Here is a 15,630-nt window from a genome sequence, read left to right as displayed (position 1 = left end):
TAAACACTAAACACTAACGCTATTAATGTAAAATCGTGCTAGGACATCTGTAGACATTTAGAGAGTTGGGCTTGAATAGCAATTGATTTTCAGTGGTTACATATTGCTCAATAATGTGAAATCCGGGGTAATTTACATAGTGGAAGACATACACAGGAATCCTTATCTTCCATTAATACATTCAGTGATTATATTGATCATTGATTTATGTTTAATTTATTGGAAAATGAACTTGAAATCAACACAAATCATGAAATGAACATACAGAATAGGACATTAAGAATACATCTGGAAATTATTTTAATTATTACATAAATTATTTCCAGGATAATATATGTAATGATATTTTATGTAATAAACCATGTATTTGTCCATACCACTTGTTATTTTTATTGATGCATTTTATTATTTAGTTTTCTACATTTACGGTTCTTTTTTCTTCATGGAAAAATATACTGATTTCTTTGAACAGTTTATTTTATTATTATTACAGAAAAGAAAGGTAGGTTATATAAATATTGCTTAAAAAAGAAACAATTCTTTTCTCATATATTGCAATGAACGTAACCAAAATTCTGGAGCAAGTGGCTATGTACAAATGAATCATCTTTTCCATGGAAGAAATGTGTCTCTATTAAACATTCAAGTAATCAAGAATTTAAGTCAGCTTTTATACAAAACTTCTGTTAACTATGCTGTTTTACCCCAGTAGTTAATGTTGCAAACTTCTTTGCTGCTTTTGGAGATAATGTTATGAAAAAAGCAAAGTGTTGAAGGAAGGTCAGAGCAGGAAGGAGAGAGCAAAAGGGCTGCTAGGCTTTAAATATTCTGAATCAAGCATTTCCTCGTTACAAATCTCTCCCAGCCTTTTCCCAGAAGAGGCCATGCCTTGAATTTGAACCCTGAATGTAAAATATAAGCTATTTCAGAAGGCTTGGACTTCTGCCATCAAGGCCTAAACAGCTGATCAGAGCAACTGTAATATTTTGATAGTGCTTCAAGTGTTAGCAATAACCAACCCATGCATTTTATTTGGGTCACATACCCATATTTAAACTAAACTATAATATTGTTTCAGTGAAGAGCTGAAGAAGTGGCATATCTACATTTATTTTATACATTCTGTATATTATTCTGCACTTCAGGGCAAAAAGTGACCATGATTTTTGCTGTTCCGTCAAAACTATTAACGGTAGTCCTTTCCCACTAAAATTCATCTCTACCTTTCCCGTAATCTTTCAAAAATGCTCCACTTATAGAATATGACTCATGCAAAGAAATATTGCAAAGGCAAAGTCCTGCAAAGAATAAATTAAGAAAGTAAATATTTGTTTACATCAAATCCTTATTTTCACTTTTTTTTAAAAAAAACTTTCCCTGGTTGGCTATTTTAAAGCTGGATTCAAATTAGTTTTTTTTTAAATATAAGAGTAGATGGATTTAATTGCTCTTGTGTGGGTGATTCTTCTTTGTAACTCCCTTCAGTATTTCAGACCATGTATATTTCTAATTAATGCATAAAGACACATCAGGATCCATTTCTTTTTCCTTCTTCCTTTCCCTCTGTAGTTGTCCCTGGCTTCCCGAAGTTTAGTTCATCTGGGACAACTTTTGAGGATGTAACAAAAGCGATTCTGAGGGGAATTCTCCCCATTCCAGTCCCACCAGAAGCAAATACTTACATTAAAGGACACAGATGGTTGCTTTCACCTGCATAATTTAATAGGCCACGGAACTGTGGCAGAGTGGGCAGAAGTTATAGTTACTGATTTCTTGAGCTTGGACACAATGCTTGCATTTATTGCACATCCAAAACTGATATTCTGTGATGGGCCTTCCTGTAGCAACACATGTTGGAAGCTTTCCTTCTCCCCTATAAAACACAAGGAAGAAAAACAGTATCACAAGATGTCAATGTTGATAGAACTATATTAGCCATCCATTCAAATTTAAGATTACAAGTGTGGATTGCAAACATTTTGTTACTATGCAGCAGATAAAGTAAAAGGTAAAGGTTCCTCTCGCATATATGTGCTATTTGTTCCTGACTCTAGGGGGCAGTGCTCATCTCTGTTTCAAAGCCGAAGAGCCAGCGCTGTCCAAAGGCATGGTCATGTGGCCAGCATGACTAAACACCGAAGGTGCACGGAACCCTGTTACCTTCCCACCAAAGATGGTCCCTATTTTTCTACTTGCATTTTTACATGCTTTCAAACTGCTAGGACAAGTAACGGGAGCTCACTCCGTTATGCGGTGCTAGGGATTTGAACCGCCAAACTGTCCACCTTTCTGATTGACATGCTCAGCCACTTAGCCACTGAGTCATCGCGTCCCTTTAATATGCAACAGGTATGACTGGTTAAAAAAAGGAGAAGCTTGAATTGCAATACAATTATTTTTAAAATAATTGCAATGTCAAGGTAAGATGAATGCTCTCAAAATTGAGTATTATTCCTAGATTAATTTATCTTCTGAGAGGAATTCCTATTTATATATGTGACAAATATTTCCAGGAAACACATTCTTCGTTTAGAAAATTACTGAGTTTTTCAATTCTGAGAATATCTTTACAGACAGTGCAATTACCAATGAATGAGGATTTGGTTTTCCAAATCTGGAGCTGTATCATATGCTTACCTATTGTCAACCATTAAATAATGGAAGCCAACAATTAGTGTTAATTTTCTGAATATGGCAACGTTGGGATACACATACATAGCACTTTTGATGGGATATTTTTTGGGGGAAATAGTGGGTTGTATAAATGTGATTGTGAGACAAAAGCTAAAATTCCCAGATGATAATGTTCTTTTGCACACCTAGTACTTGGAATTTAACAACTGGACAACTGAAATGGATTGTCCATGTCCTTACAATGGTCAAATGACCAATATTGCAGTATTGGAAAAGTAAATATATGACCCTTTTCTCCATGGATTGTGGACTTAACTGCCACCTATAAATGGACTGCCTAGATGTAGACCTTGTATGAAGTATAATAAAACATAGAACCCATTTATACAAAATACAGGAAGCTAAAAGAGCAGGCCAGTTATATAGAGGTATTAGAAATTTATGTATATGTACTTTAATAATTGCATTAAATTATATATAGAACTGTAATTTACTGTTAAAATGATATGTTGTTGTATTTTACTTCACATTAAAAATATGTATGCATTTTATTTTTGCATTTTGTTCTTTTTTCATTTTTTCCCATCACTATTTTAAAAACAAAATAATACATTAAAAATGAGGTGCTCAGGTAGTCCTCATTTAATAACCATAATTGGGTTATTAAATCAATAAGGGAAGCGATTACTAAAACCCCAACTGTGTTTATGAACCATAACCTTCAGCTTCCCTTTGCTTTACAAACCTGTGAAGGTTGTAAACATAAGGATTGGGTTTCAAAGTTACTTTTTCATCCCTGTCATAACTGTGAATGGTCACTAAATGAGGACCAACCTGTATAAAGAACACTTTTCAACATAGTATGAAGGCTCTTGCAAAGGGAGAATCCTCTTCTCTCCCTTCTCCTATGTTTTTCTCCCTTAGTCCAAATAGACTTTGGGAACAGACAGAACTGCCGGGAGAAAGGGAATATGTATCACCTACAATATTTTTTTTCTGTTGCACCACTGATTTCCATCAACCTCAGGATATTGTATGGTAATGACAAGAAAGAGCACCATGCTTACTCTTCAAGAAGACCATCCAAGTCTGACTTTTTGCTATCTTTAGGATAGTGTTTTGTGAATATTTGCAGGGCAAGTTCTTCGTATTGCTGCTTCTGGTCTGGATTAAGATTTTCTAAAGATTCCAGTTTAACAAAGGCTTTTGAACAGGTACCGAATGCTCTATTAGCACATGCACAAAGAGCCAATAGGGAATAGATTTCTACTGCAGGAATAATGTCTTCGTAATCCCTCAAGTGAAGAGCTGTTAAGGTAGAAAACAATAGATTCAGAACATATCCATCTATTAAATTAAATAAGCAGTTTTGTTACATTAGTACTCCTATGTTAATGTATTGAAACCATTAGCTGGCATCCAATTGTTGTGATCCACAGTATGAAGTGGATTAATACAAGCAACAGGAAAGATCTGCGTGGAAGAGAACTCTTCTATACTAAATTCCCAAACTGGAAGAAAAATGTTCAACATCCGGAATACAATAGTTGACTACTTAAGTAGTCAATAGCCATAAATGATTCAGGCTAGGAGTTTTAGATCTTTAGCGATTTTAGTAGGGTTTCTTTTGAGGAAAGAATTTCTCCAGATATACAGAATAGGGACATAGAAAACATCTACTTAAGGACGGGATACGTAACACAAAAATTGCCTCATGAATCTAAAGTGAAAAAAAGGTGGCAACGTACCTGTTTTCATTGCGGTATCCACATAACCTTCATACAGCTGCCTTTGAGCAAGTATGAAAAAATGGTAAGCCTCAGCTCCTCGCCAAGCATTATCGATCAGGCGACTCTCTGTGGAAAGAACATCTTCTTCTAGCAAGCCAGCTAGGGCTGAAGTAGCCTGGCATAAAAGATGTAATAAAAGAAAGTAAACAAGCGATAGCATGCCTATTATTTACATTAAGTTAGCGTGCATTTCATGCATTGTAATAATGCAATTCATGATATATAACAATGTTAAGTTGTACGTCAGCGAAGTATAAACAGGAAAAGCTTTTAAAGCAGTGGTTCTCAACCTTCCCAATGCCGCGACCCTTTAATACAGTTCCTCATGTTGTGGTGACCCCCCAAACATAAAATTGGTGTCTCGGTTCCTAAGACCATCAAAAATATGTGTTTTCCAATGGTCTTAGGCTTGTGCAAGATGGTGAGCATGGAATAAGTGTTTTGATTGTGCATCAATTGTCACAAACATACAAAAAAGGGACAGGGCATGGTCTATAATGTTGTGTCCACCTCCTTGCATTACTAACTTCTCACTCCAAAATGCTTATGGTGAGGAATCTATCCTATTTTTGACATATAGCTTTGACTGAATGCATTTGTAAAACCAAAGAGTGTTCTAAATATTGTTGGATAATACTGATAGAAATATGAGTTGTCATGTTTTGGAAATACTTCACAACTCTATTCTGAGGTGTTCCTTGCAGTCACACCGGAGATGATGAAGTCTTCTGAAATTTTACCTCTGAAGTTTTTCCTTTGACTTTTTCTCTCTGCGAATTTTTTATTTGTTCATGGTATTGTTCAACAAGTAAAGCCGACATGACATACAGCTTTTTAACCCGTAAAGGTTTGGTTCTCTTTTTAGTCTCTTCATCTGCAATCTTTAAAAAGGCAAACATTACAAATTAATTTATTTTCTAATTACAATGCCATCTACAAAACTAAGACTGTAAAGGCATTTTGCACGATAAATAGATTCATATCTTACTCAGACATTTGTGAAAAACTGACAATACTTCAAATTGTTTTCCCCTTAACAATTTTCTCTCTTCCCTGGAAGCAAAGGATTTCTTAATAAAAGTCTTTTTTGCATTCTTATTAAGTTGAATATGACCCATAACAGAATGGAAAAATAGGCATAATATGGATCTCTTTGGAGGGAGTGAAAAACATCTGTACTTTTTTTAAAGTTACGAACCAAATGTTAATTTGTATGTGAAAGGTAAAATGAATCAAGTTTAATATCACAGGAATTCAACATTAAAGGTAACTTCATAAGCCTTCATCCAAAAATCTGTATGTCAAAAATACCACGTGTAATTAATCTTCATGCTCATGGCCTGGAGTCTCAGAAGAATATAAGAAAAAACAAACTGTAAAAGCAGCTTCTAGTTCAATACAATACAACTATTGCCGAACAAACCGATAAATGCTAATGATGTGCACAAAATCTCCTTTAAGCCTGTAAAGGCTTTAACAGATCAAATATACAGTATGACAAGAGAAATGTGTATATTTACTGTATTCCTATTAATAGAAGCATTAATGGCAAAATAAAAAATCTACCATGAATAAAAACTGTCAATTTCTTAAATAGTTAGCATCAAGCTATGCTCCTTAATACACCAATAGACTTTTGGATCTGCCAAAACCTGCCCTAAATCTTCTGCAGCAGAAAAAGAAGAATCTATTCCATCAGATATTTTTAAAACATCACTGTTTATTCTATCTCACCCTTTTTTGTCCAGATATCCCTTAACAACAGTACCTTGAACATTAGTTTCGCAGCATCAAAGAAATAATTGGCTTTACGATATAGTTCAACGGCATCAAGAGGTTTATTCTTTTCCAATAACTGAGATGCATATCTAGCTAGAAGAGAACCAATCTCTTTCATGTTGTGTTCCTTAGCTAGTTCAACAGCTTTACTCCACTAGAAGAAAAAGCAACAACCATTAATCAATGCAAATCTAAATTTAGGAGCAAGTCTGGAATAAATGTACTCTCTTATCACAGAAAGTAATCTAGGGGACTTGATGATTATTAGGCCATGGGTACATTTTGTAGGGATATATTGGGGTTGTAATCTTGTGGAACAGTTCTCAAGAGTTGTGGGAAAGTAGGGCAAAATAAACATGTTCTAATCTATAGCAATAACGCTTAAGAGTTATATTCACAGTACTGTACAGCCCTTTCTAAGCAGTTTACAGAGTCAGCCTATTGCCCCCAACAATCTTGGTCCTGATTTTACTGACCTCAGAAGGATATAAGGCTGAGTAACTATAAGACTTAGTTATTGTTATGTCCTTTTACATGGCTTCTTAAGATAACTAGATGTCATGGAGTTACAAGAAGATTTACTAAACGGTATTTTAAATGGAAAAAAATCTGTCTTTTGTGATAAGATGACAGTTTAAATAGCATATAGGTAGTCCTCGATTTAACTATTTGGAGTTAAGTCAGCCTTGAAAAGGGTGCTTTGCAGGACTGTAAAGCACTTCCAGCCATCATAAAAAGTCACACCTACACACACACACAGTCACATCATCACATTTTGGGTACTTGGCAGCTGGCTCAGATTTATGACTGGAGTCCCATAGTCACATGATCATAATTTGTAAAGTTGTTTGCTGGTTTCCAGTATTTTTTGCCGGTTTCTAACAAAAAAGTGCCCATTTGAGAGAATGGATTCAGACAATGCGTGATCTGCTTAACAACCATCATTAAAAATTGACCATGATGTGGATGCCTCCACTTGTGACTATCATGATTTACGACTGAAATTCCAGTTCAATTTGCAGTCATAATTTGAGGACTACCTGTAATTCACTATTTGTATCATTGGAGCTAGAATTGTGTTTTTAATCTAAAAAACCAAAAGTAACAATTGAAATAATAGAAAGATGGATATGGTGAGAATGAAAGTTTGCAGGCCTTGGTGTTATCGGAGTTTGGTTGTTACATGGATGCTATCACTAAATTATGAGTTACAGATACTCTCTTCTATTGAAATAAAGTTTATTGTACATTTGTTGGATTAGAGAAAATGTGATAAACAGGCTTTTATTACAGAATGTTTTGTGAGACTATAGACTTTTAGTTCTTTACTGACTGGTTAAGAGTATACTACTATACTACTCTTATACACGTGGAAAGCCTAACAAATGGTTCAACATGGAGCAGAAAATAAGAGAAGTATGTGTGCTATTTCTTCAGTAGTTAAATGCATTTATGTATAAATGTTTAAGAAATGATCATGGTAATATTAAAGATATATTTGTCAGGGACATGAATGTACATATTGAATGCAAATGATGCCATGTTGTTTGTCAAATGTTAGATGCAACAAAGAATATGGATCTGGAAATTAACTTTTAGTCTGACAGGACAATGGAGTGAACGATTATAAAACATATCAATGGCAAAAATAGAGGATAGGTAGTCTCCGGCTTACAACAGCATTTGGGACTGGGATTGCTAAATAAACTGGTCATAAAGCACAATGTCCCATGGCTGTTGTTTAGTGATGTCTGTTCTCGTACTTCCAGTTGTTGTCATTAGGTAAGGACTACACATAACCATCACATCCAACTTCCTGCTGGCTTCACCACTGAATTTCCTTGTGGGAAGTTGGCAGAGAATGATGGAAATTGACCATCAGCTTTCTATCATGTCTCAAGGATGCTGCGACAACCAAAACTTTGAGGACTAGTAAATCCCCCGAATTCAGCACCATCATAATTTTGAACAATCGCTGAGTGAATGGACATAACTCAAGGAGCACCTGTACATGATTTAATTTGTGCACCTTAGTAGAATGTTTACTAAATGTTGGTAGAAAGAAAGTTTATCAGAAGGAGAGAAAAAGGTTGTGTATAATAGCCTGCTTCTCTCCATTGTGTTATGTGAAAATCAGAATTTGGTAAGGTAGGATAAACATAACAGTAAGATGAAAGCACTGACTGTGGTGTATCACAGCTGTGTGCAATAAAACAAGAATATAATAGTGTGTGTAATAAACTTAAGGAAAACAGACCCAGAGTGAAAGAGAGTGTGTATTGTGCGTATCTGTGTGTGAGAATGATCAGTACAAAAGTAATACATTAAGATGGTCTAGGCATAGAGCGAGAATGAATGAAGATTGAATTGCAAAATAAATATAGAGAGGAGAAAATTAGTTGAAAGGAAATGAAAAACCAACAAGGCTTTGGTTGGATAAGGTAATTGAGATTCTCAAAAGGAGAGAAATGAACTGCTTGAAGAAAAGAAGTTTAATAATAAAATGCCCATGAGAATCAATATCTACTTGTGTTGCTGCTGCATTAATCTATTTCCTAACTAACAATGTAATTCCAGCTCCAGCTGAAATCTCCATTTTTTTATATTTGTATATTTATATATTTTATATTTGTCTATTCCTCTTCCATTGTAGTACTTGCTGTAGTACCTACTTTTGAAGGTAATATTTTTGTTACACAGGGAAGCGGGGATATGGTTGATACAATCATTAAATGTCAGATATTTTGTCATTTAGGAAGATGAGAATTTTAAGAGGTGAAATTTGTTCTTTAAACATTTTGTCCCTTAGCTTTCTCCATCAAATAGGGTGGGTGGGGGTGGGTGGGAGCCCATGTTTAGGGTTATTTAGACAGCAAAATGGGTCCTTTTTCCTTTATATTCTTCCAACCTCCACAAAAATGGTTTGATTAAATATTTTGCCCCCATTTTGCATATGATCCATGGATTAAACCTCTCCCCCCATATAATTTAGCTGCAGTATCTTTTCTCCCTACCCCCAACAATGTATTTTAAACAAGTAGCCAAACTATGTGAGACAGGAGATACCTAGATTGGACCTCCCTTATGTTTCTAAAATTAGTTGTGCAAGAGCTTTTGAATGGAACCATGGAAGAAGAGAATTAATTTCCCCTATTGTTAATTGGTTGAGAACCTATGTATTCCTTTGAAAAATAGCTGGAGTGTATGTTTGATATTTGGGGACTATGAAAAAATATTTAAGCTTCTCAAACTGGGCCCTGTGTTTCCAAACATGCTTTGAGGCAATAAGAGAACAGATTATATATTTCTCATGTCATTTCTGATTTGGCCATTAGAGACACAGAACATGAAGACATATAAATCCCTAGGTTGTTACATTCTCCTATATATTCAATTTCTTAGCTGCCAGTTGAAGCTGCAAGGGAAGCTATTTTGAAATCAACCATTAAATTAATATGGACAAGCTCCCCCAAACAATGTCTCCTATATTATGCTTATATTTTTACCTGGTTGAGATTTACACAGACATCTACTGCATCCTTTGGTCTGTTACATTTCAGAAAGGCAGCTACAGCTTGTTCACACATTCCCACAGTAACAAACTTATGGCTTATATCCTAAAAGATACGGAAAGGTATTACTACATTCTAGAAGAGTAGCAGCATACGATATCAAAACTCCTTAATCTCTAACAAATTAAATGTGACAGCATTTAAATGTGGCCGGCAAAGAAACTCATTTGGGATGAGAGGAATACAAAATGTGATATTCTAATAACCAAGGTTAATCAAGGGAATTCTTATTACCATCATATTAACATGTGCTGTGCTGCTTTTGCTTTATTATGTACAGAGAGCCATTTCACAATCACAGCCCCTTTGGGTAATTCGATCTTAAAAATGTGTTAAGAGTACGACTGATGTTATTTTTGTTCTAAAGGTCATGTATGACAAAAAAAAAACATTTTTAAGTTTTATTGGATGGCATTATATTTTTTTAATTAGATTTCCCTTTCAACATGAGGAACAACCTGGTTTTTAAACTTTCCATTTATGTCTTCAGTATTGTTACCCTCAGTAGAATCAGATCAGGAGGATTTATTTTTTCAGATGAAAAAAACTTGCTCAAATCAATAAAATACCGAATACAGTCCTAAGCATATGTAACTAGAAACAAGTCTCCCAGAACTTAGCAATAACACTTAGACTTATATACCACTTCACTTTGACAGCACTCTCTAAGTAGTTGACAGAGACAGCCTACTGACCCCAACAATATGAGTCCTCATTTTACCGACCTCGGAATGATGGAAGTCTGAGTCAGCCTTGAGCCGGTTAGGACTGAACTCCTAGCTATGGGTAGAGTTAGCTTGCAATACTTCATTCTAACCACTGAGCTATTATGGCTCTTAATCGATTTCATTCAAGATAAGCAGCCTACAGTAACTAATCCCAAAAAGCTGCTTTTTATACTTACTGGAAGCAACTTGTTATTTTCTGGAAGGGAATTGGCCAAATTTTCTAATGCTTGATAGTCTTCCAGCATATAATAACATTCAGCTAAACGCTCATGGTTTCTGCCTTGTACAAAGTAGGGAACTGCATTCGCCCTACAATGGAGGGAAAAAAAAAAGGGAAATGGCTAATGGTTTGTGAATATTGTTAAATGTGTAATGAATACTCAGGGTATAATCAAGAAAAGTCCAGTTATTTATAATTCTGTAACAGAATTTTAACAAATTTTGCACTAGAGTCATTTTATACTTCAGTTTCTCAAAAGAATAATTCTCTATTTTCCTGCAAACAATTTCTTTAATTAAAATTACAATCAGAGAAATACATAGTACTATTCCATTTTCATCCTTTGCTCTGCAAAATGCAAAAAATGCTCCATCAAAGTCAGTCGCAATCACAATTGCAACTGGAATTCCACAAGTGCAACTGGTCACAACTGGAAGTTACAAGCTTACCATTTCTGCCTATCTGCGAAGTACTCTCCAATTTCATTGTGCGCCTGTTCAAGGAGGCTGTCGTCTCCATGGCCTGAGCCTGTTTGCAACAGCTGCACTACTCGAAACCCATTGCCTAGTTTCATTCGTAGGTCAACGGCAAGATCTCTGTGAATGTGACAAAAAGACAACTTTAGCAAAACAAAAACAATGCTATGTTCGCTTAGTTGTAGAAGTTGGGGCATCAGACTAGAAACCGGGAGACCGTGAATTACAATACAATACAATAGCAGAGTTGGAAGGGACCTTGGAGGTCTTCTAGTCCAACCCCCTGCCTAGGCAGGAAACCCTATATCTATGCCAATTCTAGTCCCACCTTAGGCACAAAGCTTGTTAGGTGACCTTGGGCCAGTCACTTCCTCTCAGCCCTAGGAAGGAGGCAAGGGCAAACAGCTTCTGAAAAATCTTGACAAGAAAACTTCAGTGACTTGTCTAGGCAGTTTCCAAGATTCAGACATGACTGAATGGGGAAAAAAGGGTAGCAAATGAAGAAAGTATTGTTTCAAATCTCATCTCAGTAGACAATCAAGATCTCATCTCCTTCGCTTTGGCATCCTTTGCAGTCATAGTGGTCTGTTTTACATAAACCAGCTTTAGAAATTATTAGATTATAGTTAGAAATGCTCTGTACTTTGTAAAGCTATGTCAAAGCTATACAAAATATTCAGCTTTCAGCAGCAAAGTTGATAATCCAGGGGTGTGTGGGTGTGTGTGCAAATGACAAAGGCAGTGTTTGTGTTGTTGTACCACAACTCCATCTGTTCTGTACAGGAGTCAAAATGTCACACACATGTACAAAAGGGGCAGAGCCTGAAGGGAGAAACAACACGAAGCTGCTTTTGTTGTTCAGACATCTCTGGACACCTCTGAAAACAACTTCAGTTCAAGCAAAAAAATTGAATGCTGTAAATTTAAATTGGCTAGTTTGACCTTTCTGTAATCCTTCTTCATGCTTCATGTTCTTGTTAGTCTTTCTAAAGAGTCCAGTTTGGGAAACATAATTTATGTATGCACTCACACTTTAAAATTAATCAGTTTAAAAACATGTCTTCCCTCCATCAAATGCTATTATATACTTGGGATTTTTTTTTACTCTTAATTAAATTTATCTAGGGCAATTACCTTCTATCCATGTCCAAATACATTCTTTCAGCTTCTTCAAATTTTCCAAAATAAACGGCCACTTCAGCTTGCCTAAGTGCTTCACTCTGGAGATTGTGAAGGCGTTTTACAAACTTAATACCCTGGTAATTTTTATAACGTACAAAAGCTTGCTCAGCAGTGTGAAGATCAAGTTTCTGGAGAGCTGTTTCAGCCAGGAGACGCCTGTATAAAGTATACATAGTTTATATCTACATAGATATCATCTTTATTTGGAATACAGATAGTCCTCGACTTATGAGCATTTGTTCAGCGACTGTTCAAAGTTATGATGGTGCTGAACAAAAAGATTTATGAACCAGTCCCCAACCTTATGGCCATTACAATGCCCTACTGTCGTGTGATTAAGATCTGGGCATTTGTAATGCATTCACATTTACAACCAGTTGGTAAATGCCCTGTGATTCTCTTTTGCAATCTTCTGTGCTGGCTTCCCCAGGAAGTCAATAGGAAAGCTGACAGGGTAGATCACAAGCCGTTGCCACTTTCTAAAAGGATCCTTCCTGTCTTTAGGGAGTAGCTGAAAAAGCTCTGTGCTCAAATCTAAGAGGATTTTGGCATAAGGTATTTCAGCCAGCCCCTGGAATCAAGAGATGTTTAAAACCAAAAAGGATTTTCAGCCATTGAGGATTTTCAGTCCCAGATACAGAGGCTTCAGAAGTGACTGGCATGGTGGCTTACTGATGAAAATTCTGAGCCTCCCACTCCTAGGTAGCAAATGATGTTTTTCTTCTAGGGCGTGAAGAAAACATATCTGCTGTGAACTCCACATAGGCATCAGGAAGGGCATCCAGCTAGTAAACACTCAGCTCCATCAATCACCTTGACTATACCCTGAGTTAAGGGATTGCAGCATTGTAAAAAGGGAGGTTTTTGTTATGGAGAAGCCTCTTGACTCGTGGACTAAAAATCCAAGTGGTAATGAGGCCTTTGCACACACACCCTGACCCTCCCCCATACCCTTGAAAACCCTCTCTGACCCATGCTGTATCCTCATGCTCCTGCACCATACCCCCATGCACCCTCTCAGACCTTCTCATATATCCCCTTACTCCCTCCCTCACCCAGAAGTGTGTGGGGTTTGCAACTTGCTGCAGACTTCCCCACTGACTTGATTATGGGAAGCTGGCAGGAAGTTGCTTCACTTAATGATCAGGGCTTTCACTACCTGGGATAGCTGGTGTGTTGTTGATAAGGAAGGGGATTGCACTTTTCAACAATCTTGCTTAGCAATGACAATCACAGTATCCCACGAAAAGCTTCACTATTTCAAACATTTTAATTGAAGTCTACTTCTTGGGATGGGAAAACTAACAGTCAAATTTGAAGAGAGTGGCGTGCCGTAATGAGTAGCTAAAAATGTTGTGTGTATAATTCTTCTGAACTTATTTTTGAAGCATATTTAATCCTATTAAATTTATCCTTCAAAATCACAAAACTGTAAGAAGTCTCTGAAAGTTTTCGTCCCAATTTTCACCTCTGCAGTTTCTTTTGTTTGTTCTATTTTTCTTTTTAAGTAGGATAATTTAAATTACTGGGAAAAAATCTCTGCCTGACCATTATAGAATAATGGATAGTCATTATAAAATAACTATCGATTTAGGAGAAATAAATAGCCCTGAAAAATTTCCCATAATTTCTCTATGTCCAATATTCTCTGCCAGTAATGTTTATTCTAGGAATGTAATAGGAATAACTGCAAGCTACTATTATGAATCATTATACTGATAATACATAAATGGTGTAGGGGAAAAAAATGGAAATAGATTTTTACCAAAGCCTTGGATGTGAATTTTCTTCAATGAACTGAGAAGATTCTGCAATCCCTGCCTCTTTAACAATTGCCTGAGCATCTCGTAGTGATCTAATATCAAAATGTATTATGCAGTCCTTATTAGGGTGTTCAGGATTCTATTTAAATAGAAAAAAAACTCTTACTCATTTCCATTCAAGCTATTTTTTGTATGTGACATTTTCTTTGATTAAAATGTATTTTCTTTACTTACCTTTAATATTTCATCCAATAAGACAGATTTGATTTCTAAATCTTCAAAGTTGCAAATATATCCAGAAGTTTGAATGGGCTCCTTGGAATATATAAAGGTAATTAATGGTAAAAGAAAAACTTAAATGCATTTTGGAAATCCTATACAAAGTCTCTTTGAATCCTGCTTAAAATATTTTTACCCATGCTATCATAGTTTCTACACCTGCAATTAGAATGCTCAAGGGATTGAACACCATAGATTTGAAACCCCAAGTATTTGAAACTTTTACATCAGTGACTAAGGGAGAACTATGAGAATAAAAAGTATCAATTAAAACAGATAGGACTGTACTTGTTCTGAAGGGTAATCAAAGATGACTTCAAAGATAATTCAGACAATTGGAAGATATTCAATTTTGGTGATAGCCAAAAGTTGTCAAGACAAGTTAATTATTTCTCACCACATGATTAGGGTAAAAAAAAACCTCAGAGAAATAACCGTTATACTTTACTTGTAATCATCTAAAATGATAGCCTATCTTTAAAGATAAACCATGCTAAACCAAATATTGCTATTGTTCAATACTTTTATGCTCAATAAACGAATGTTTAATTCATTTATCACCTTACAGGTATAAATGGTCAGATGGAGAGGCACAGAAGGGGTGGTAGTGGCAGAACAACTCCTTGAAAATGATTATTCAAGGAACCTTTAGCCTATTTAAATGACCTTCATCACTTATTTTCTTTCTGAAATTCAAAGAGGTGGTGATGATAGTGATCACAATTAAATTAACATTTTTTTCATTATTGTTAGTTACTTTACCTCAGGATCCAGGTTTCTAAACACATACATCCTTGTTTTCTCCATCATGGCAAACAAATCTGGATTATCTTTGGCCCATTTCATATCCCAGACATCTCTGCGTTCCAATTTGAGCTGTTCACCGACTCCTTGGCATCCCGAACCATCTGTTACTCGTGTATCCAAGTCAAAGAAAGTCAGCAAACCTAACATGTCTATGATAGCTACGCGACTGCAAACATAACAAAAGCAGAGGAGAAAAAAATACTTTTGATTAATATTTCAGTGTTAAATTAGAAAGCAACGTTTTCTCTGGATACCTCTTCAGCAAAAACAAAAAGGATTTTAAACTGAAGTTTGCTATGTAATACAATTATAGAGAATTTCTCCTCAGTTCTAAGTTGCTTCTAAACTAATTTGTTTAAACAAAATTTGACATTCCCATCATAGTTGCTCTTTACCTGTT

General features: G+C 35.7%; 1 protein-coding gene across 3 annotated transcripts in view; it reads right to left on the bottom strand.

Annotated features, from left to right (window-relative positions):
- Positions 1–201: 201 nt before the first annotated feature.
- WDR35 (WD repeat domain 35) overlaps positions 202–15,630 on the bottom strand; it is a 39,913-nt gene continuing 24,484 nt past the window's right edge. Inside the window, exons 16-28 of one of the 3 annotated variants that reach the window (XM_081940784.1) lie at positions 15,186–15,396; positions 14,379–14,459; positions 14,147–14,283; positions 12,334–12,537; positions 11,173–11,319; positions 10,680–10,812; positions 9,710–9,820; positions 6,193–6,357; positions 5,165–5,305; positions 4,383–4,539; positions 3,702–3,942; positions 1,683–1,873; positions 202–1,298 (exon numbers count right to left, since the gene is read on the bottom strand). In XM_081940784.1, coding sequence (XP_081796910.1) covers positions 1,720–1,873; positions 3,702–3,942; positions 4,383–4,539; positions 5,165–5,305; positions 6,193–6,357; positions 9,710–9,820; positions 10,680–10,812; positions 11,173–11,319; positions 12,334–12,537; positions 14,147–14,283; positions 14,379–14,459; positions 15,186–15,396 — 1,882 coding nt within the window. In that variant the 3' untranslated portion in view covers positions 202–1,298; positions 1,683–1,719. Of the gene's footprint in view, positions 1,874–3,468; positions 3,587–3,701; positions 3,943–4,382; positions 4,540–5,164; positions 5,306–6,192; positions 6,358–9,709; positions 9,821–10,679; positions 10,813–11,172; positions 11,320–12,333; positions 12,538–14,146; positions 14,284–14,378; positions 14,460–15,185; positions 15,397–15,630 lie in introns of all 3 variants that reach the window. The other 2 variants (XM_081940785.1, XM_081940783.1) reach the window with 2 other exon arrangements.

The sequence above is a fragment of the Natrix helvetica genome (genome assembly GCF_964273705.1).
Source record: "Natrix helvetica genome assembly, chromosome: 2".
Classification (NCBI taxonomy): Eukaryota; Metazoa; Chordata; class Lepidosauria; order Squamata; family Natricidae; genus Natrix; species Natrix helvetica.
This window is presented reverse-complemented; position numbering and strand designations above follow the sequence as displayed.